Genomic DNA, 22559 nt, shown 5'->3' on the forward strand with positions numbered 1-22559 from the left:
GGAGCGGTCGTTGTGGAGATGCTTGGGGGAGGCATATCTCCAGCAGTGGCCGACTGTGGTCTGTAAGATAGACAGTTGCATATTGTGTGACTGTAGAATAGCGTTTAGTGTGAAGAAAGCATATAAACTTAATATTGTCGGCCGATACATTATATATATATATATATATTTTTTTTTTTATTGCTTAGATGGGTGGACGAGCTCACAGCCCACCTGGTGTTAAGTGGTTACTGAAGCCCATAGACATCCACAACGTAAATGCGCCACCCACCTTGAGATACACGTTCTAAGGTCTCAAGTATAGTAACGACGGCTGCCCAACCCTTCAAACCGAAACGCATTACTGCTTCACGGCAGAAATAGGCATATAGTCCGGACACTGAAAGAGTGCTTCTCTGACGGATTGTCATCGAACAGATATTGCTTAAATTTGCCCTACTATAGTAGTATCCCTATAATCAGTACTGAAAAAAACAAATGATTGTTTCCATTCGGAATGAATGTTGTAATTTAACTACTCGTACAGTGTCCAGACAGTAAACTTACCATGAGTATTGTGATAATCTTCAAATAGCTATGTGGATTTTCATACGACCGCCTGTGACTTAAGGCGCTGGATCTCTGAAGCGTAAATGGCACACACCTTGAGACATGAGGTCGAACTTTTATATTGTATTCTGGATCCCACTCTTCATACAGGAACGCAGGAATCGCGGCAGAAATAGCATATCGCTTGTCTATGCTCTTCTTGTATATTCATTTCAATAATATACCAAAAGCTTGTTTCCTATAATCTTTTTTACTTTTTAATAGTCTTATTTATTTATGTTTTTCTTTTTTCTTAACACGCTTCCCGTGGACTTGTCTCGAGTAAGCTTCTATGAGTATATTTACCTTATTTTAGGTTACATAGTTTATAATGTTTGCAGTCACGTGGTTCGCTAAATTTTCATTGAAAAAAAAAATCTTTGTTTGAAAAAAAAATGTTTACGGTTGAAAAAGTATGTTATTAAAATAGGGATCCGAATAAGCGAAAACCCTTGTGCTCCAGAAACGAGATTGACGTGAAGTATTTAATGGTTTCGCATAGTCACTCAAGTGTCTGGTGACCGTCGTGTCGACATGTGACATGACCGTGTCGTTGTCATTATCATAGTCGGTGACTCTTGGCAGAGCATGGTCATGGTCATGTGGAATCCTTGTTTATTAAGGCCTTGACAGCTGTTCTCAATAGATCGCGAACTGAGGCTTGACGTACGCACTCGTTAATTGGGGTTTTGGCACAGGTTTTGGTAAGTGTTTTCACTTGATCACCTTTATGTACTACCACAGATTCCTGGTCCGCGTCAATATATTTGGATTTGTCATAGAGATCTGACATTTATAATCTGGTATTTAATGTAAACTAGATGGGTTTTTTTTGATAACGCCGTCTTGTTGTGTCTTTAAAGCGGGTAGTTGCCCTCAAACAAGAAAAATAGTATTATTATTCGCCAATAGATGTCGGGAAGAGTTGATCATTGAAAACACGAATAAAACAACATTTTCTGAAAACAAATTGTTAGTCTAGTCAACAAGTTCAAAAACGTGTTAAATAGACATAAAGCTCCTAAAAATATGTACGATAGCTCATTGGATGCGGAATGATGTCTACAAAAATGTTTTTTAAGGGCTTATTAGCACATAAAAAATTGCGATTGTTATAAACAAAATAAGATTTAAAAAAAAGGAATTTGGTTTTTCCTTAATGATTTCTAAAATAATGATATTTAAGGAATTTTAAATAAAGATCCTGAAAGAGGGGGAAATTTCCAATAAAAAAGTCCCAACTCCCGGAATTCTATCTCTATTATTTATAAAAAAAAATTAACGCTGAAAATAGCGCTCCGCGAGGTCGTTACGGCATAGGCGCGCCGTCTAAAAAGCCGGTATATCACCTAAAATTTTTTTTTTATAGTATTAAATAACAATTTAAAAATTTGAATAAATTATGGTGTAATCTAAACACTTGAATGAAAAAAACCTAGGTGAAAAAAAATTTTACGTCGATTTTTCAAAAATTTACACCATTGTTAATTAACTAACTTTTTTCCAATCTCTCTTTTTATAAATTACGGTATAAAAGTTTCAATAATTCATCTATAAATTTTTCCCTTCGTGGAGCTCTTATCATTTAAGTACTTAATAAAGTAATGCAAAAAAAATTTTTTAATCTTTATTATTTTGATAATTATAATTTTTTTTAATTAACAAAAAAATAAATTTCTAAAAAATGTTATGAAAAATAGTTTTTTTCCGTAATATCTTAATATTGCTGTTTTTGCATCTACCATAGGTATTAATTAACATTTAAAAAAAAAAAATACGCTATTTGTTAAGAAATTGTTTATAAACAAATACACTATTTTGGGACTTTTTTAAAAAAAAAAAATACCGTCTTATTGTATAGGTGAATAAAGATTTTTTAAAAAAAAAATTTCTTAAATAAATGTTTTAATTGTTTAAAATCGTTTTTTTCATATTTCAATTGTTTAAATAATTAGTTAAGAAATTATTTTTTTCTTAAAAATCATCATTGACTCTTTTCAGCGGATTAACAAAGAAATACATTTTTTTATAAATAATTTCATTGTTTATTAACTTAACAATTTGTTATAAAAAATTAATATTAATCGTTATATTTTTTTTCGAAAACTACAAAAAATTACAAAAACAACCATACATAACAAAATATAGAAAAAAAAATTGTGTTTTTTACAGCATTTTTAGATATTATATGATAATGAAATTACAGCCGTTACATAATTTGTCAAGCTATAAATTGTTATAACTTTTAAACTATAAGAGATACGGTAAAGGACACTCAGGTCATTTTTATAAAGGATTTATTTATCTTTAAAATAAATTCAAAATCGATCCTGTAACTATTGTATATCAGTTGTTATAAGCATTTGATAAATAAATGAAAACTGATCGATAGCAGAATGTAAATGAGGTAAGTATAAATTAAATTATTACTTATAGTTTAAAAGTTATAACAATTTATAACTTGACAAATTATGTAACGGCTGTAATTTCATTATCATATAATATCTAAAAATGCTGTAAAAAATACAAATTTTTTTTTCTATATTTTGTTATGTATGGTTGTTTTTGTAATTTTTTGTAGTTTTCGAAAAAAAATATAACGATTAATATTAATTTTTTATAACAAATTGTTAAGTTAATAAACAATGAAATTATTTATAAAAAAATGTATTTCTTTGTTAATCCGCTGAAAAGAGTCAATGATGATTTTTAAGAAAAAAATAATTTCTTAACTAATTATTTAAACAATTGAAATATGAAAAAAACGATTTTAAACAATTAAACATTTATTTAAGAAATTTTTTTTTAAAAAAAAATCTTTATTTCACCTATACAATAAGACGGTAAAAATTTTCTTTTAAAAAGTCCCAAAATAGTGTATTTGTTTATAAACAATTTCTTAACAAATAGCGTATTTTTTTTTTTAAATGTTAAGTAATACCTATGGTAGATGCAAAAACAGCAATATTAAGATATTACGGAAAAAAACTATTTTTCATAACATTTTTTAGAAATTTATTTTTTTGTTAATTAAAAAAAAAAATCATCATCATCATCATCATCATTTCAGCCTATCGCCGTCCACTGCTGAACATAGGCCTCTCCAATAGATTTCCAGTGCGACCGGTCCATTGCCACCTGCATCCAACGAGACCCAGCGCATTTTACTAGGTCGTCGGTCCATCTAGTAGGTGGCCGTCCCACACTGCGCTTGCCAGTACGTGGTCGCCACTCCAGGATCTTTCTGCCCCATCGACCGTCCTCTCTTCGTGCTATGTGGCCGGCCCATTGCCACTTCAGTTCACTAATTCTACGGGCTATGTCAGCAACCTTCGTTCTTCTACGGATCTCCTCATTTCGGATTCGATCACGTAGAGAAATGCCGAGCAAAGCCCTCTCCATAGCTCGCTACGCGACTTTGAGCCTTCTAAAAAGATCCCTAGTGAAGCACCACGTCTCCGAGCCGTAAGTCATCACTGGTAACACACATTGGTTGTACGCCTTTGTCTTAAGGCACTGAGGTATTTTGGACGAGAAGACGTTGTGCAGTTTACCGAACGCTGCCCAGCCGAGTTGGATCCGTCTACTGACCTCTCTCTCAAAGTTGGACCTACCTAATCGGACTGCCTGTCCTAGGTATATATATTCGTCAACAACTTCAAGAGTAGAACTCCCAACAGTAACTATGGTGGGTGCAACATGGACATTGTACATGATTGTTGTTTTGTCCATGTTCATTTTAAGACCCACTTGTTGAGAAACCCTACTGAGGTCACCGAGCATACGCTCTAAATCTTCCAGCGACTCTGCCATGACCACGATGTCATCGGCAAACCGAAGATGAGTGATGTATTCGCCGTTAATATTGATGCCAAGACCTTGCCATTCCAGAAGCTTGAAGGAATCCTCCAGAGCAGTGATAAACAGTTTCGGAGATATCACATCTCCCTGTCTCACTCTTCTCTTTACAGGGATTTCCTTCGTGCAATGCTCCTGTACTCGGACTGACATGGTGGCGTTATTATACAAACACTTCAATACTTCGATGTACCGGTGGTCAATACCGCACCGCTGGAGAGATCTAAGGACTGCCCATGTTTCGACGGAATCAAAGGCTTTCTCATAGTCCACAAACGCTAAGCATAATGGCCGATTGTACTCTTCGGTCTTCTGTGCAATCTGCCGCAGCGTATGTATGTGGTCTATGGTACTGTAGCCTTTTCGGAAACCGGCTTGTTCGGTAGGCTGGAAGTCATCAAACCTGCGTTCGAGACGCTTCGTGATGACTCTCGAGAACAGCTTGTAGACATGGCTCAGCAGTGCTATGGGCCTATAGTTCTTCAATAAGGTTTTGTCACCTTTTTTGAAGAACAGGATCACAACACCCCTGCTCCATGCCTGTGGCGGTTTTCCATCGAGCAAAGAGGAATTGAAGAGCTTCTGAAGGACTTTCAGTACCGGCGTCCCGCCCGCTTTCAGAAGCTCCGTAGTAATTCCATCCTCGCCCGGTGCCTTGTTATTCTTAAGCTGTTTGAGAGCCATCCTAATCTCGTACAGGCTGATGTCCGGGATGTCTTCGGTGTAGTGTCGGGTTAGCTTGGCTCTAGGGTCTGCAGCTAAACCTTGCGGTTCAGCTGAGACCGAGGTAAACAGCTGCCCGCAGAACCTCTCTATCTCCCGCAGGACCTCTGACTTATTCGACGTTACATGTCCATCTTCGGTCTTCAGCTTCGTCAGCTGGCTTTGCCCAATAGAAGCGTCTCTTGCGAACACTTTAGAGCCTTGGTTTCGCTCAATCGTCTCTTTAATACGCTGAGTATTAAAGGAGCGTAGATCGTGTCGCAAGGACCTCATGATATGTCTATTGAGTTGCCTATATGACTCAGCGTCCTCCGAAGTTTGGAGCGTCATCAAACGTCGACTAGCCATGAGGTTTCGGGTGCGGTCGGATAGTTTCTGAGGTCTATTCTTACGGTGGGTTTTGAAAAATTTGGACCCTACTGTACGGACAGTCTCTACCAGGCTGCTGTTTACATCGTCCACTGATGCGCAGCTGTTTAGCCATTCGAAGCGATTAGCCAATTCGAGTTGAAAGCTCTCGGGGTTTTGGATTTGTGCATTCGACGGTCGAAGCGTTGACTTCATCAGACGCGATCTTTCCAGTCTGACATTGATATTCAACATGCCTCTGATGATTCGGTGATCACTTCCTGTTTTTACACTGTTGATCACAGAGACATCGTTGAATATCTGTCTGTTGGTGCTCATGATGAAGTCAATTTCATTTCTTGTTACACCGCCGGGACTCAACCAGGTCCATCTCCGTTGTGGCGGCTTCTTGAAGAAAGAATTCATCATAAAGAGTCCTTCCTTCTCCATAAAGTCCGCCAGCATCTGTCCTCTGGGATTCCGCTGCCCAAATCCAAATGGCCCCACTTTCAACTCATCATCGCCTCTACGGCCCAGTTTTGCATTGAAATCTCCCATAACAACGGTAAAATGTGATTGGGAGCTACGTATGGCTCTACTAATGTCCTCATACGTAGCTTCCACTTCATCGTCTGGATGTGACGTCGATGGGGCGTATACCTGTACAATCTTCAGCGAATACCGCTTTGAGATTTTGAGGACAAGGTATACTACCCTACTCGACACACTTTCGATGGCCACAATGTTGTTTATGAGAGATTTGTGGACGATAAACCCAACACCACCTTGGGACTTCTGTTCTCCCTCCCGGTAGTAGAACAAGTGGCCGGACTGTAAGGTTTTCGTATCCTCCCCTCTCTTCGGATCTCCGATAAACCAATAACGTCCCAGCGCAACTTGCTCATTTCTTCTTCCAGCTCTATTAGCTTCTCGTCCAACCTCAAAGTGCGCACGTTGTATGTTACCAGGGCCAGTTGTCGTTGTGAAGGGGGGTGGTAGCCGGATCTCTGCCGGGGATTCTTAGCACCCCTTGCCCCGCCGTTACCATGGCCGCTACCGTAACCAGGAATAGCGGGGCCGCCGGGGACTAGGGGCCTGGTTCTGCGGTGTGCAATCATTTTGGAGGTTTATTAGCCTACTGCTACCACGCTGGCTAGACGGGTTGGTACAGGGTTTAATTTAGAGTTTTCCTTCTCTCACACTAGTAAATATTGTGTGTTATGCTTTCCCTTTTGTCGCCTATTACGACTCCCCTGGGATGGTAATGGGGGTGGTGACAAAAGTATTCTAATGCCGTCACCACACGGCGGTGGTGACGGCATTAGATAAAAAAAATATAATTATCAAAATAATAAAAATTCAAAATTTTTTTTTGCACTACTTTATTAAGTACTTAAATGATAAGAGCTCCACGAAGGGAAAAATTTATAGATGAATTATTGAAACTTTTATACCGTAATTTATAAAAACAGAGATTGGAAAAAAGTTAGTTAATTAACAATGGTGTAAATTTTTGAAAAATCGACGTAAAATTTTTTTTTCACCTAGGTTTTTTTCGTTCAAGTGTTTAGATTACACCATAATTTATTCAAATTTTTAAATTGTTATTTAATACTATAAAAAAAAAATTTTAGGTGATATACCGGCTTTTTAGACGGCGCGCCTATGCCGTAACGACCTCGCGGAGCGCTATTTTCAGCGTTAATTTTTTTTTATAAATAATAGAGATAGAATTCCGGGAGTTGGGACTTTTTTATTGGAAATTTCCTCCTCTTTCAGGATCTTTATTCAAAATTCCTTAAATATCATTATTTTAGAAATCATTAAGGAAAAACCAAATTCCTTTTTTTTAAATCTTATTTTGTTTATAACAATCGCAATTTTTTATGTGCTAATAAGCCCTTAAAAAACATTTTTGTAGACATCATTCCGCATCCAATGAGCTATCGTACATATTTTTAGGAGCTTTATGTCTATTTAACACGTTTTTGAACTTGTTGACTAGACTATGTAGCTAGATCGATTTATCGCCCCCGAAATCCCATGTATACTATATTTTATGAAAATCGTTGGAGCCGTTTCCGAGATTCAGATTATATACATATTAATATAAAATAATTGCTCGTTTAAAGGTATAAGATTACAAAATACAATCACAGCACCGCGATGAAAAGGCACCCTTAAAATAACTATTTCGTATAAATTTGTCCAAAACACCGAATCTTAAAGTGACTTTTTGGCACTGGAATAAGAATTGATGTTACTGATGTCAGAGTGTGTTGTGAGCCGGCATGCCTATGAATCGTTTTGCCTATTTCTGCCGCGAAGTATTCTTTTCTTTTCGATTGGCGGGATAGACTGTATACAGTACTAGACTGACCACACGTGCCAAGGTGTGCGAAACTCTCGTTGCTGTCCTTGGGCTCTGGAAACGACTGAACAACTGCGCCGTTAAGGCGTAAAGCAAGCTTCGTATCCTGGTTTGAAGGCCAGGTATTGCGACCCAAGAAGACGACGAGCCGGCTGCTCTTCATGCATTTTATTTATTTATTTATTTAAGGATTACCAACAGGGTTTACAGTAAGACATAAAATAACATTGACATGTATAGAGCAATTGACAACTGCAACTCTAATTAGAGGCAATCACAGCATGCATTACATTAATATATCAACAGAGATTTAACAATACTAATAATAATTTAAAAAAAACAAAAGAAAGACAACAAGGACAGTAATACCCGAGTACTCAGACCAGGCTGAGGCTGAGGCTAGGTTCAACTACAACTTTTTATAATTTTGTTCCTGAATATTGGAAAGGAATCGCCAAACATTAACCGGGTGACGGATAATCCGACTCCCGACCCACGTTGGTATTGGGCCAGCCCAGAAACCAAAGCGTTAAAGAAATTGAAATTGTTCAAAAGTTGTATATATAATTAGCGATCCGCCCTTGCTTCGCTTCGGAAACATTAAATTTTCTTATTGATAGCCGAGTCCCGCGATGTTACCCGCGGTTATTGTCGTACCGCGCGTGACGCCGCGTAGCGAAGCTGGTCTAAAAAAAGTAGCCTAAGTTACTCCTTATATCATCAGCTACCTATCAGTGAAAGTCTCGTCAAAATCGGTCCAGCCGCTCCAGAGATTAGCCGGAACAAACAGAGAGACAGACAAAAATTGTAAAAAATGTTATTTTGGTGTACCGTATTCACATGCATGTAGTAAGAAGCGGTTATTTCAATATTACAAACAGACACTCCAATTTTATTTATATGTACAGATAATCTATGGGTTCTTTGTATTAAGTTCAAATAAAATCGACACGTATCAACAACAGTAATTGATATTGAACATGAAGATTTTTGAAATGCGAAACACATTCGCGCACGTGACTGTCGGCATTTTAAACTGGCGTCCTTCTTCCTTTTGTTGCTTTAAAATTCCGCAAGTATCAGAGAAACCCGGCTACGCTTTCTGTGACTATAGCTATACGTATAAAAGACATCCTTTGATTCCAAAACTACTAGCGCAAAACCTGTCGCTTGCTGACTGTACTATAACTTTACAAGCAAAAACTTTCCCTAGACTGTCAACAACAGATGTACGAACTTTTATGTCAAACAGATAAAAGACGTCTGAGCGAATGAACTCCAAACCAATATTCACTAGATGATGACCGGTTTTTTTTTTTGTTAACGCCATCTTGTTGTGTCTTTAAAGCGGTTAGTTGCCCTCAATTAAGAAAAATAGTATTATTATTCGCCAATAGATGTCGGGAAGAGTTGATTATTGAAAACACGAATAAAACAACATTTTCTGAAAATAAATCGTAGCTAGATCGATTTATCGCCCCCGAAATCCAATGTATACTAAATTTTATGAAAATCGTTGGAGCCGTTTCCGAGATTCAGATTATATATATAATAATATATATACAAGAATTGCTCGTTTAAAGGTATAAGATTTCCGCAAAAGAACAGAGAGTAACAGAACATCATAGATTGCTTAATGCCTCTGCGAACAATTTCAGATTCCAGACGATTTGTGAGAGTACAACAATAATTTTCGACATTACGAACAAACGGGTCCTCTTTATGTATAAATGTTATACAGTAATATATACAAAAAAACTGTACATAATTCAACCCGATCGAATGACGTGCGATCTTTTTAAAAATACCGGAGAAATAATGAATCTACTTTATTATGAAAATAACAGTTAATTTAAATCTGTGCTTGTCTTACATGCCTTTTAATTATGATTAAATGATGTATTTATAGTTTGTTAATTGTCTGTAAAGAGAGAAAGCAAATTACAAAGGTCACTTAAATGCATCGTGCTTAATCGTTTAGATCATTCATCATTAAGATTGATTATTTTTCAATATATTTAAATAGCTTGTGCTAGTATTTTTATTCTCCACTAGCGACCCGCCCTCGCTTCGCTTCGGAAACTGTAATTTATTATTGATTTCTATACTATTTAATGGATGTTATTATACATATAAACCTTCCTCTTCAATCACTCTATCTATTAAAAATAACCGCATCAAAATCCGTTGCGTAGTTTTAAAGATTTAAGCATACATAGGGACAGACAGATATAGGGACAGAGAAAGCGACTTTGTTTTATACTATGTAGTGTTATTATCTCCGTCTCTGTAATCTCAATATATGTTTATGTATGATGGTGTATGATTGATGTATGAATTTTTGCCGTATATTGAACAGGCTTTAATATATAAAAAAGTTACAACAACTATCACCATTAATGTATTGCTATACAATGCTTAACTGGTTCGTCGGTAATGTCTTAATAGTTGAACTTGCTTACGGCCCGCTTAGTGTTGAGTGGTCTGGAGCTTAATGACTGCTGTACCTGAGGTCAATAACCTGTCGGAGTGAATTAAAAATATGCATTCGAATTATATCTCACATGCGGTGCTATAGTCACTTATACAATTTTTGTTAACACTGAACCTGATTTTAAATTTAAATATTATCATTTTATTTCTATAGCCTAGTAGAACTATATGAGAATAATATAATAAGATATTGAATTTTCCAACGTTTCTCCTGAAAAACTACATAATTTAGAAGTAGAATAGTTAAGAATGCAGTCAATATATAGTATAATATAACGTCTTCGATATCAATGAGAAATGCTGAATTTTATAAACGTTTTATTGTGTTGAAAGCTAACAAAAAGCTTACCTTGACACAAAAACCATTAAAGCTTTCAGTTCAAAGCGAAAGTACTCTTTCAGTGCTTTCGCTAAACACACATATTGTATACCTAATGTCTATTGTCTACTATGTATTAACCGGCGGAGACAAAACAGCTTATCACCTTTTTCTTCTGTCTCTTAATGGATTTTCTTTTCTTTGTGTAGCTATTTATAAGTCAGGTTTATCAATATGTCGGAGAAATCACATTATTAACACCATCGTCAGATATCTTAAGGGCGAATAGGGTGATCGAGCTAAGAGAAATATTGAGTACACCATTGTGCTTGTCTTTTATCTGTCAATACGCTCATTTCGTATGGCGTTGGACTAAAATGTATTAGCCGCGAATCGTGGCCATCGCCCCGAACATGAATTAAATTAATTTTGTGTTAAATTATAACATTAAATCTGAATTTGTAAGAGCCTTATTTAGCTTACTTTCTTTAACAGTCTTGCATTATAATTCATCATGCAAAGATTCATCTTAGAAGATTATATATGTTGGAGAAGTCACAGTTATTAACACCATCGTCAGACATCATAGGGGCGAATAGGGTGATCACGTTTGTTGTCTTAGAACAACTAAGAAATCTTCTCTTGACGTTAGCAAACGGAAACGAATGACAGTTCTTAGGACGGAGGCACCGCTCTTCAAGAAGGCTGGTTAATAAGTGTGATGGCGTCTACGCGCCTCCATCGGCTAGGCTCTGTCGTAGCACGAAGTTAGCCGAGATCCGACGATACCGCGATCGTGCTGCCATCTCTCGGGAATCGTGCTGCGTTTCGTTTAGCTACCAAACTAATGACGGTCTCCGACAAATACATATTTTTGGAAATAGTGTTCATTAGGGTCCGCTACTATTAGATTCACTCGTATATGCATACAATATATAGGTATATACCCAACGGAATCTTTGAACGCGTTTTTCACGCTCTTCAAAACGACAAATTATATAAAAACCTTATAGAATCATGAAGGACCGATGACACAATAATTTATTAGGGTTGATTTTATTTTCGAAATATTTATTTCCGATCGGAGTCTTCAAACTGCTGTATTATATAATTTTGAAGTCGTCGTGGCCTAAAGAATAAGACGTCCGGTGCATTCGTGTTGAGCGATGCACCGGTGTTCGAATCTCAGGCGGGTACCAATTTTTCTAATGAAATACGTATTTCGTAAGTACGTACTTAACAAATGTTCACAATTGACTTCCACGGTGAAGGAATAACATCGTGTAATAAAAATCAAACCCGCAAAAAATATAATTTGCGTAATTACTGGTGGTAGGACCTCTTGAGAGTCCGCGCGGGTAGGTACCACCGCCCCGCCTATTTCTGCCGTGAAGCAGTAATGCGTTTCCCGAAAATAAATCGCCGAGTCGCCCGCCAAAACCGCCTCCGAGCTTCCGGCCCAGACATCAAAGCCTCGGCACCCTCTGTGTCGCAGGCTAAGCCAGCGTTCGTTCCGGCGCCGGTGCCCAGTGTCTCGGCTTGGGCGAAACCGCTGCCGTACACGAACACGGTTACAACTCCCTCCTCCGCGTTTCGTCCCGCCCCCGCAACTCGTCCCTCTCCCGCGACTTGCCCTCCGACCGCGTCCGACAATCTCGCTTTAGCGATCGACTTCTTTCAGTCGATCAACTTTGAGCGCGTTAACGCTTTGGGCGACGCCATTCGCGCTGCCTCCACTGCACAACACTTTATCGCCGTTGTGCAAGAATACGCCGACGTATACGCGTCATTAAATACGTACGTCCTCCCCTCACTCCGCCGGTAATCAATGGCGTATATAAGTAGAATAAAGCCCCTATCCGTAACGATAGGATTTTTTAACGCTTACGGTCTCGCAAATCAACGTGATCAGGTTTCTGACTTTTTGCGTGACCATCAAATTGATATTTTTTTAGTGCAGGAGACCCTACTTAAGCCCGCGCGCCGTGACCCTAAAATCGCGAACTATAACATGGTCAGGAACGACAGGCTCTCTGCTCGTGGTGGTGGTACCGTCATTTACTATAGAAGAACCCTGCATTGCGTCCCGCTCGATCCTCCCGCGCTCGCTAATATCGAAGCATCAGTGTGCCGAATCTCACTGACGGGACACGCGCCGATCGTTATCGCGTCCGTTTATCTTCCACCGGATAAGATCGTTCTAAGCAGTGATATCGAGGCGCTGCTCGGCATGGGGAGCTCTGTCATTCTGGCGGGCGACCTAAATTGTAAACACATCAGGTGGAACTCACACACCACAACCCCGAATGGCAGGCGGCTTGACGCGTTAGTCGATGATCTCGCCTTCGATATCGTCGCTCCGCTAACACCAACTCACTACCCGCTAAATATCGCGCATCGCCCGGATATACTCGACATAGCGTTATTAAAAAACGTAACTCTGAGCTTACACTCGATCGAAGTAGTTTTCAAAGTTAGATTCAGACCACCGTCCCGTCGTTATGAAGCTCGGTCGCGCTCCCGACTCCGTTCCCGTCACGAGGACTGTGGTGGATTGGCACACGTTGGGCATCAGCCTGGCTGAATCTGATCCACCATCGCTCCCGTTTAGCCCGGAATCTACCCCGTCTCCTCAGGATACCGCTGAAGCCATAGACGTCTTAACGTCACACATCACCTCAACATTAGATTAGATCATCGAAACAAGTTGTAGCGGAGGATTTCCTTCACCGCTTCAAATTGTCCGATGATATTAGGGAACTCCTTAGAGCTAAGAACGCCTCGATACGCGCCTACGACAGGTATCCTACCGCGGAAAATCGTATTCGAATGCGTGCCCTACAACGCGACGTAAAGTCTCGCATCGCCGAAGTCCGAGATGCCAGATGGTCTGATTTCTTAGAAGGACTCGCGCCCTCCCAAAGGTCTTACTACCGCTTAGCTCGTACTCTCAAATCGGATACGGTAGTAACTATGCCCCCCCTCGTAGGCCCCTCAGGCCGACTCGCGGCGTTTGATGATGACGAAAAAGCAGAGTTGCTGGCCGATACATTGCAAACCCAGTGCACGCCCAGCACTCAATCCGTGGACCCTGTTCATGTAGAATTAGTAGACAGTGAGGTAGAACGCAGAGTCTCCTTGCCACCCTCGGATGCGTTACCACCCGTCACTCCGATGGAAGTTAAAGACTTGATCAAAGACCTACGTCCTCGCAAGGCTCCCGGTTCCGACGGTATATCCAATCGCGTTATTAAACTTCTACCCGTCCAACTCATCGTGATGTTGGCATCTATTTTCAATGCCGCTATGGCGAACTGTATCTTTCCCGCGGTGTGGAAAGAAGCGGACGTTATCGGCACACATAAACCCGGTAAACCAAAAAATCATCCGACGAGCTACCGCCCGATTAGCCTCCTCATGTCTCTAGGCAAACTGTATGAGCGTCTGCTCTACAAACGCCTCAGAGACTTCGTCTCATCCAAGGGCATTCTCATCGATGAACAATTCGGATTCCGTACAAATCACTCATGCGTTCAACAGGTGCACCGCCTCACGGAGCACATTCTTGTGGGGCTTAATCGACCAAAACCGTTATACACGGGAGCTCTCTTCTTCGACGTCGCAAAAGCGTTCGACAAAGTCTGGCACAACGGTTTGATTTTCAAACTATTCAACATGGGTGTGCCGGATAGTCTCGTGCTCATCATACGGGACTTATTGTCGAACCGCTCTTTTCGATATCGAGTCGAGGGAACCCGCTCCTCCCCACGACCTCTCACAGCTGGAGTCCCGCAAGGCTCTGTCCTCTCACCCCTCCTATTTAACTTATTCGTTAACGATATTCCCCGGTCGCCACCGACCCATTTAGCTTTATTCGGCGACGACACGACTGTTTACTATTCCAGTAGAAACAAGTCCCTAATCGCGAAGAAGCTTCAGAGCGCAGCCCTAGTCCTAGGACAGTGGTTCCGAAAATGGCGCATAGACATCAACCCAGCGAAAAGTACTGCGGTGCTATTTCAGAGGGGAAGCTCCACACGGATTTCCTCCCGTATTAGGAGGAGGAATCTCACACCCCCGATTACTCTCTTTAGTCAATCCATACCCTGGGCCAGGAAGGTCAAGTACCTGGGCGTTACCCTGGATGCATCGATGACATTCCGCCCACATATAAAATCAGTCCGTGACCGTGCCGCGTTTATTCTCGATAGACTCTACCCCATGATCTGTAAGCGGAGTAAAATGTCCCTTCGGAACAAGGTGACACTTTACAAAACTTGCATAAGGCCCGTCATGACTTACGCGAGTGTGGTGTTCGCTCACGCGGCCCGCACACACATAGATACCCTTCAATCTCTACAATCCCGCTTTTGCAGGTTAGCCGTCGGAGCTCCGTGGTTCGTGAGGAACGTTGACCTACACGACGACCTGGGCCTCGAATCTATACAGAAATACATGAAGTCAGCGTCGGAACGGTACTTCGATAAGGCTATGCGTTATGATAATCGCCTTATCGTAGCCGCCGCTGACTACTCCCCGAATCCTGATCATGCAGGAGCCAGTCACCGTCGACGCCCTAGACACGTCCTTACGGATCCATCAGATCCAATAACCTTTGCACTAGACGCCTTCAGCTCTAGGAGCAGGCTTAGGGACCTCGGTAACCGTACTCGTCGAACTCGACAAAGAGTTCGCCGTGCAACCTAACCCATGAATCAGCTCGCTGAGTTTCTCGCCGGATCTTCTCAGTGGGTCGCGATTCCGATCCGGTAGTAGATTCATTCGCGAAGCAGCTACTCTTGAGTTGTTAGGTCTCCTTCGGAGGCGCTCGGGCAGCTGTTAGCAAATCCCACCCCTCCTGGCTGAGCCTTTGCTCGCCCACCTGTCCTGGTGAAACTGGAAAGGCCTCCGGGCCATCAGTAATCCTTCAATCATAAAAAAAAAAAAAAAAAGTAATGCTTTTCGGTTTGAAGGGTGGGGCAGCCGTTGTAACTATACCTGAGACCTTAGAACTTATGTCTCAAGATGGATGGCGCATTAACGTTGTAGATTTCTATGGGCTCCAGTAACCACTTAACACCAGGTGGGCTGTGAAATCGTCACCGATCTAAGCAATAAAAAAAATTAATAAATAATTGAGTTCGTAAAAACACTAAGAAGTAATAATTAATACTGGTTTAAATATAAAATAACTTGTTTTATAGGTAGCCGAACTGAAAATTAGAAAAGAGTTTTTAAATATGGCGAATTCGTACGTCGTAGATTTATAGGATGCGTGTTGGGATGAAATTAAATGAAATGAGAAGATATGGGATGAAATATTATATAATCTCAGTAAAATGGTGGTCATTTACTGATATTTTTTCAGTGGACTTTTTGGAGGATCCCGAGAAGTTACGCCCAGCGGCTTTGTTCCATTTTTCCACATTAGTGCATTTTCACAGATATTAAACAGTTAATAAACCGCCGTTATTATACATTTAAACCAGAAGAAACACTAAATAAACAAAACAACACTTCTCGCGTTCCCCGCATATCATGACGACAGCGCCAAACATAGATTATACAATTAATATTTGGCGCGAAATGATTTTTCACCAAATAACCAGTCTTCGTACATTTTAAATATATCACATAATAAATAGATAAATAATTTTCGATGCCAAAATGACTTCATTCAAATTAAATTTGCGGTTAACCACAAAAGCGTACAAAATTAAATGCACAAAACTTCCAAAATTGGAATTACGTTGAATTCAAAAGTTTTAACCACAATTGTTTGTGAACAAGTTTGACAATAACTCGTGATTGTGGTAAGGATTTATGGGAGGCTAATTAAATATTAATGATTGTCTTTAAAAGCGTGAATAATACGAGTACAAAATTCCATTTAATGTGATCGGATCGATATCGGAGATTAAGCTGGACGTTTACTTAGGGCGAAACGACAGATTGCTCAACCCAACAACGACAGAGAGGTCAGCTATCGAATTCGACTCGGGTAGGTAGCATTTGGAAAGCTACACAGGATCTTTTAATACCAAATACAACAAAGCTCTTTGACTAGCGCGTTTTGCCAAAATTCGGTATTGAAAGCTTGAAACAACACTGGGCAGGGCACGCTATTTAGTGTAAAAAACTCTTTACACTTTTTCACCACGGCGGTGCGCTGGTTCAATATTTTTGAAAGGATGTTTTTGCGGGGGCGAGTATCGCTAGAGATGCACAAAAAGAGCGGCAGGCTGAGGCTAGGCTATGAAGTCGTTGTGGCCTAAAGGATAAGACGTCCGGTGCATTCGTATGTAGCGATGCACCGGTGTTCGAATCCCGCAGGCGGGTACCAATTTTTCTAATGAAATATGTACTCAACAAATGTTCACGATTGACTTCCACGGTGAAGGAATAACATCGTGTAATAAAAATTAAACCCGCAAAATTATAATTTGCGTAATCACTGGTGGTAGGACCTCTTGGGAGTCCGCACGGGTAGGTACCACCACCCCGCCTATTTCCGCCGTGAAGCAGTAATGCGTTTCGGTTCGAAGGATGGAGTAGCCGTTGTAACTATACTGAGATCTTAGAACTTATATCTCGAGGTGGGTGGCGTATTTACGTTGTAGATGTCTATGGGCTCCAGTAACCACTTAACACCAGGTGGGCTGTGAGCTCGTCCATCCATCTAAGTAATAAAAAAAAAAAAAGAAGAGATGTACTTGCCAACCCGTCGCTAGCTTCTTCTAGGCTGCAGAATTCAACGTCACTGCTGGACGACGCGTAATGGCGGCGACTTGACACGGCACTCTTCTAAATTATTTGTCCATAAAACTTGTATACCACTCGCGCAACGACGAATATGGTCATCAGTAAAAGTTCGTATAATAGAAAATTAATAAGAGTCCATGAAAATATTTATGTGAAAAAACTAAGCGGCGTGTGCGTGTACAACGCGTGCGGTGCGATAGTCTTCTTTTTTATTTTGGACTTTTGCTTTTATGTTCTTTTTTATAATTGGCCATGCAATAGGTTTTATGTCTATTCTCATTAAAAAATAACCACTATTCTTGTTGTTGTACAAAGAGCAAAAAAACGTGTTAATCACACAATGTTTGCTCGATGTGTGAATCGAACCCACAATCCTCGGCGCAATAATCAGCGTCGCTAACTACTTCACCACCAAGTCCGTCAAACTAAAAGATTAAACCATAACAGTGGTATTACTTATGCTTACAGCTCACGAAAACTGAAGAAAATTCTATTATATTGTTACGCTGGTAAGAGTAACGCCATCTATCACCGAATATAATAAATAAATAAATAATAAATAAATATTTACTAACAATTACGCCACGGTAACTGGTCCCGTGGTAAGTTCGTAAAGAACTTGTGTTACAGGTACCAGATAACGGAAATAAATGTAAGATTTTTATTATACACATACATATATTTAATATACATCCATAACCCTGGAAAAGACATTTATATTTATCATACAAATATCTTCCCTTGGCGGGATTCGAACCCGCGACCCCCTTGTGTAGTGACCATGTCACTTACCACTACACCAGACAGCCGTTATATATAATAGCAGCGATGAATATCAAAAGAACTAGTAATATCGAGAACGCTCGAGAAGTGTAACGCCATCTATTATCAAATAGCGGAAACACATATCTGGCCTTATCGAGAATGTTCTGGATAATTCCAAGGACGTCGTATACACTATAAAAGCGTTGCACGACACGAAAGCATTAAGTAATCGGTACTACTTGAAGCGAAACAGCGAACGGATCACCAGATGCGAAGCGGAAAAAGAGAATTGAGAATTTTAAAGTGTTTCCTTAAGTGTTCTGAGTGTTTAATACAGTTTTAGTTTGTATGTACTTCGGTAGAAATTTTTATTTATCCCGAACAACAGTGCGTAACAATATTATACTATAAACTTATATTCGCGCGACTATGTACTTTGTATTTGACGAAAAAATTTGTACGAAATTTAAATTTTTCAACTGACTTCAAAAAAGGAGGAGGTTCCCAATTCGACTGTATGTTTTTTTTTAATGTTTGTTACCTCGTAACTTTTGACTGGGTGAATCGATTTTAATCAATTTAGTCCAATTCTGATAATGGTATCCATGAGAAAACTATATAAGTCTTAAATTTGCATTAAATACGTGCGCGACAAATAGATGAATAACTCAATAACTCAATATCACGCCAACCGATTTCGATGATTATTGTTTTTAGTGTATATTAATTTGTTTTGGAATATCTTTTTTTTCTATTTGAGGTCGGTTTTTGTTAAAGCATGTCTATTTACAATTATTTATACGCATCAGTTTGGTGTATAACAAAAACTCTACCTTGACATCTGAACCATTAAAGAGATTCAAAAGCTCTATACAGAGTCGGCGAGCTTTCAAAGTCGGTAAATAACCGGGGAGGCCGTGAAAACGTTGCGCCGTTTCATCCGTGAAGCTCGAATGGCTTACGTAAACGAGCTTTGAATAGTGATGGACTTTTTTATGTAATGAATGAAAACTATTGTTCGTTTTTTTAAATATGAGGTATCTCAAATTAAAAGCATCTCTATTCCTTCTTTTCTTTTCTTATGTGAAACAATGTCACGATATGATAGTCTCTCTCCATTTCCAAAAGTCCCTTACCATCGGTGAGACCATGAGTTAGTTCATCTATGATATTTTTATTGACAACTACTACTTCGCACTTACTCTTAACAATAGTCAATCGGATGCATGGTTCAGTAGTTATAACGGAACTTTCGTAAAAAACACTGCAGATTTATATATTACTATAGATTTCTGGAGCGGTTCTCTTTATACTGCTGCTCTCTATGCTGCTTTATATGCAGCTGCATATTAATTCATAATATGAAGCTGTTTATTAAGTAATAAAAGGGCGATAGCATAGTGCTGTTAACTATTTTCTGAGGCATGAATGAGAAGCGATTTATTATGTACAATACGTTTTAATGTAATTGCAATTCATGATTACAAAAATTGCTCATAGCTTTGGGAATTATATTGTGGAACGAAGAAGGTTATTACGAAGTATGCTTTATGATCTTTGAAATAATAGTAAAAATCGTTAAGCTTATGCTTGTCAGATTAACTTCTTTTGTTTATACGGCAGTTAGGCTCGTAGTCCTAATTTCGGTTTGAAGAGTAAGGGCATCATGATTCATTGTTAAGGCAATTCTGCATCACAAATACAAATGTAGTATCTGTAGTTTCTTTTTGTTGCTTGCAAGTATTTTAACTTTCCAAATATTTCTGATAGCTGAAATCAAAAAAATGCGTGTAGTTGAGTTTGTTACTTATAATTCATTTAACTTTCAAAATGTCTCTCAAAGAAATGCGTCTATTTGAGTTGCGAAATTCTTTGGAAATTCCTTGGTGTACATGTTTCAATCAGGGATTTTGAATGTACATTATGTCGGTCACTAAAGTGATAAAGGTTCAAGGTGTCTTCAAATCGTCAACTGGCAACAAATCTATGTTCTTTTTTTATATTTGAGGGATTACTGGTGGCCCGGAGGCCTTTCCAGTTTCACAAGGGCAGGTGGGCGAGTAAAGGCTCAACTAGGAGGGGTGGGATTTGCTAACAGCTACCCGAGCGCCTCCAAGGGAGGCCTAACAAGTCAAGAGTAGCTGCTTCGCGAATGAATCTAAATCTATATTCTTCATCTTTCATCAACAGTCTCTAAACGGACGTTGGTGATCATCAAACTTATTTCCGTCCCAGTTCGGGTTCAGAATAGGGATGTAAAATTATTTGGTACTTGATATAAGCAGTTTATTAAAAATTCTATCGCTTCTCTTATTCTATCTGTTTTTTTCGGAATAGTGCACCAAATTCCTATTATGCACAAATGCAAAAAAGTCGTAATCCACCTTTGTTAATCTCGTTTCCTCGCGCATAACTGAGTAGTTTTTTTTTCAAATAACCGACCCTGACATTGGCTATGCCTGTATTGTTTTACTTATGAATCGTGTTCGCTTGATTTCTGGAAATTTCTGGAAAAATGCTAGTGTGAATCCGTGTTCAAGCAATTTCTATTTACAGATAACGATGATTCGAATACTGGTACCGAAGCCAACCATCTCGCAACGCTGCCGGAAGAGGAAGCAGTAGTCGCCATGATGGGACTCCCTAAAGCCGGGGAAATCACACGAGCGCAGCTTAGGATCAAGGAGAGCAAAGAGTTTAAGGTGATCGACCAATATTTCAAGGCTTCCGAATTGGGTCATTTCATTTAAAGATTAGTTGATAAGTAAGTGGCTTAGTAGACAAGACGACCGTATTTAATAAAAACTTGAAAAATTTACAGCTTTGCGTAATTTATATTAACAATCACGGACTCGCAAAGGTATCCTATTTCTGCTGTGAAGTAATCATAATGCCATGATGACGTGATTCCCGGGGTCCATAGATTTGATAATGTGAATGTCCTGAGGTTAAAATGGCAATTGTATGATGACTCCACCCTTCAAAACGGAACAAATGACTGCTTTGTGGCAGAAATGGGCAGGGAGAGAGGTGCTTACATACTCACAACATCTACAGGGGTTTTCGCATTTGGACACAATGGCCGGTCTACTCTAAGCCACAGATACTTTCTTATACCAATGAACAAGCCACACCTGGGTAATATTAAGGCAAACTTAAGGCTTAACTTGAATTGTATATTGACATTTTGCTTGTTACAGAACACAGTAGACAAATTGGTGCAAAGAGCGAACGCGTCTATAATCATAGGAACGTCTTCATGGAAGGAGCAATTCGCGGAAGCCTTAACCGCCAATTCAGGTGCATAATGATGTGTGAACTAAAATACATCTAATACCTTGATTAACATTAATCATACCATCACTTACTGGTAGCTATTTATACCATAGTACAGTGGTCGGGGAACCGGGGTAAATTACCCCAAATGGGGTAACTTGAAATTTTGGGGGGTAAAAATGAAACTTTTGTGAGTAAAAAGTATATATTGAAGTGAAACTTCTTTAGAATCGTTGTGATTTCAAATTATCATGGGAGCTATAATATGAAAGATGCTAAAAGGAAGCGATTTCGTTTTTTTTTGTTCTTCCCCATGGGGTAATATCAACATGCACAAAAATATTTTGGGGTAATAATTAAAAAAGTTCCCCGACCGCTGCCATAGCAGGTAGATAACGGTATACGACATGTAATACTCAAAAGGGACTTTTTGGCGGGAACGCGAGGAGTGAAGTTGTGTGATTTGTTTTATTTTGTCTATTTAGTGTTTCTTCAGGTTTAAATGTGTAATAATGGTGGTTTATTAACTGTTTAATATCTGTGAAAGTGCACAAATGTGGGAAAATGAAACAAAGCTGCTGGACGTAACTTCTCGGGTTCCTCCAAAAAGTCCATTGAAAAAATCTCAGTAAATGACCACCATTTTGCTGCGATTATATTTCATCCCATATCATCTCATTTCATTAAATTTCATCCCAGTTGATTAATGTCTCAAATTAATCATCTTCATTTCATTTCACTCCATATTATCATTTTTCATAAAATTAAGAATACAAAGTAAAATAAGACATGACTTAAAGGTCTTAGTTACCAGGTCATAAAATCAGTTAAAAAAAAGTAATACTCAAAATAAACAAAGCAAAACAAAAATAATAGTATAAAATTTAACTGTAGATTAATTTGTAAGAAAATGTCATGAAGTCAAATGTGCAAAAGCAATAAGATGGTACGTGCATTTTCAGTGCAAAAGTTCAAAATGGGTAATTTGACCCGTCATGGTATGTTTAGTGTTAAATGCTCGAATATCTTCTATCTTCTTCTTCTATATATATAAAA

The 22559-nt window shown here is 39.2% G+C and overlaps 1 protein-coding gene across 1 annotated transcript in view; it reads left to right on the forward strand.

The window, feature by feature from the left end:
- LOC101741376 (sodium/calcium exchanger 2) overlaps nt 1-22559 on the forward strand; it is a 127978-nt gene that overhangs the window by 92246 nt on the left and 13173 nt on the right. The window contains exons 3-4 of the mRNA XM_012697646.4: nt 20784-20929; nt 21428-21527. Coding sequence (XP_012553100.2) covers nt 20784-20929; nt 21428-21527 — 246 coding nt within the window. The remainder of the gene's footprint in view (nt 1-20783; nt 20930-21427; nt 21528-22559) is intronic.

This window comes from Bombyx mori, chromosome 25, assembly GCF_030269925.1.
Source record: "Bombyx mori chromosome 25, ASM3026992v2".
Lineage (NCBI taxonomy): Eukaryota > Metazoa > Arthropoda > Insecta > Lepidoptera > Bombycidae > Bombyx > Bombyx mori.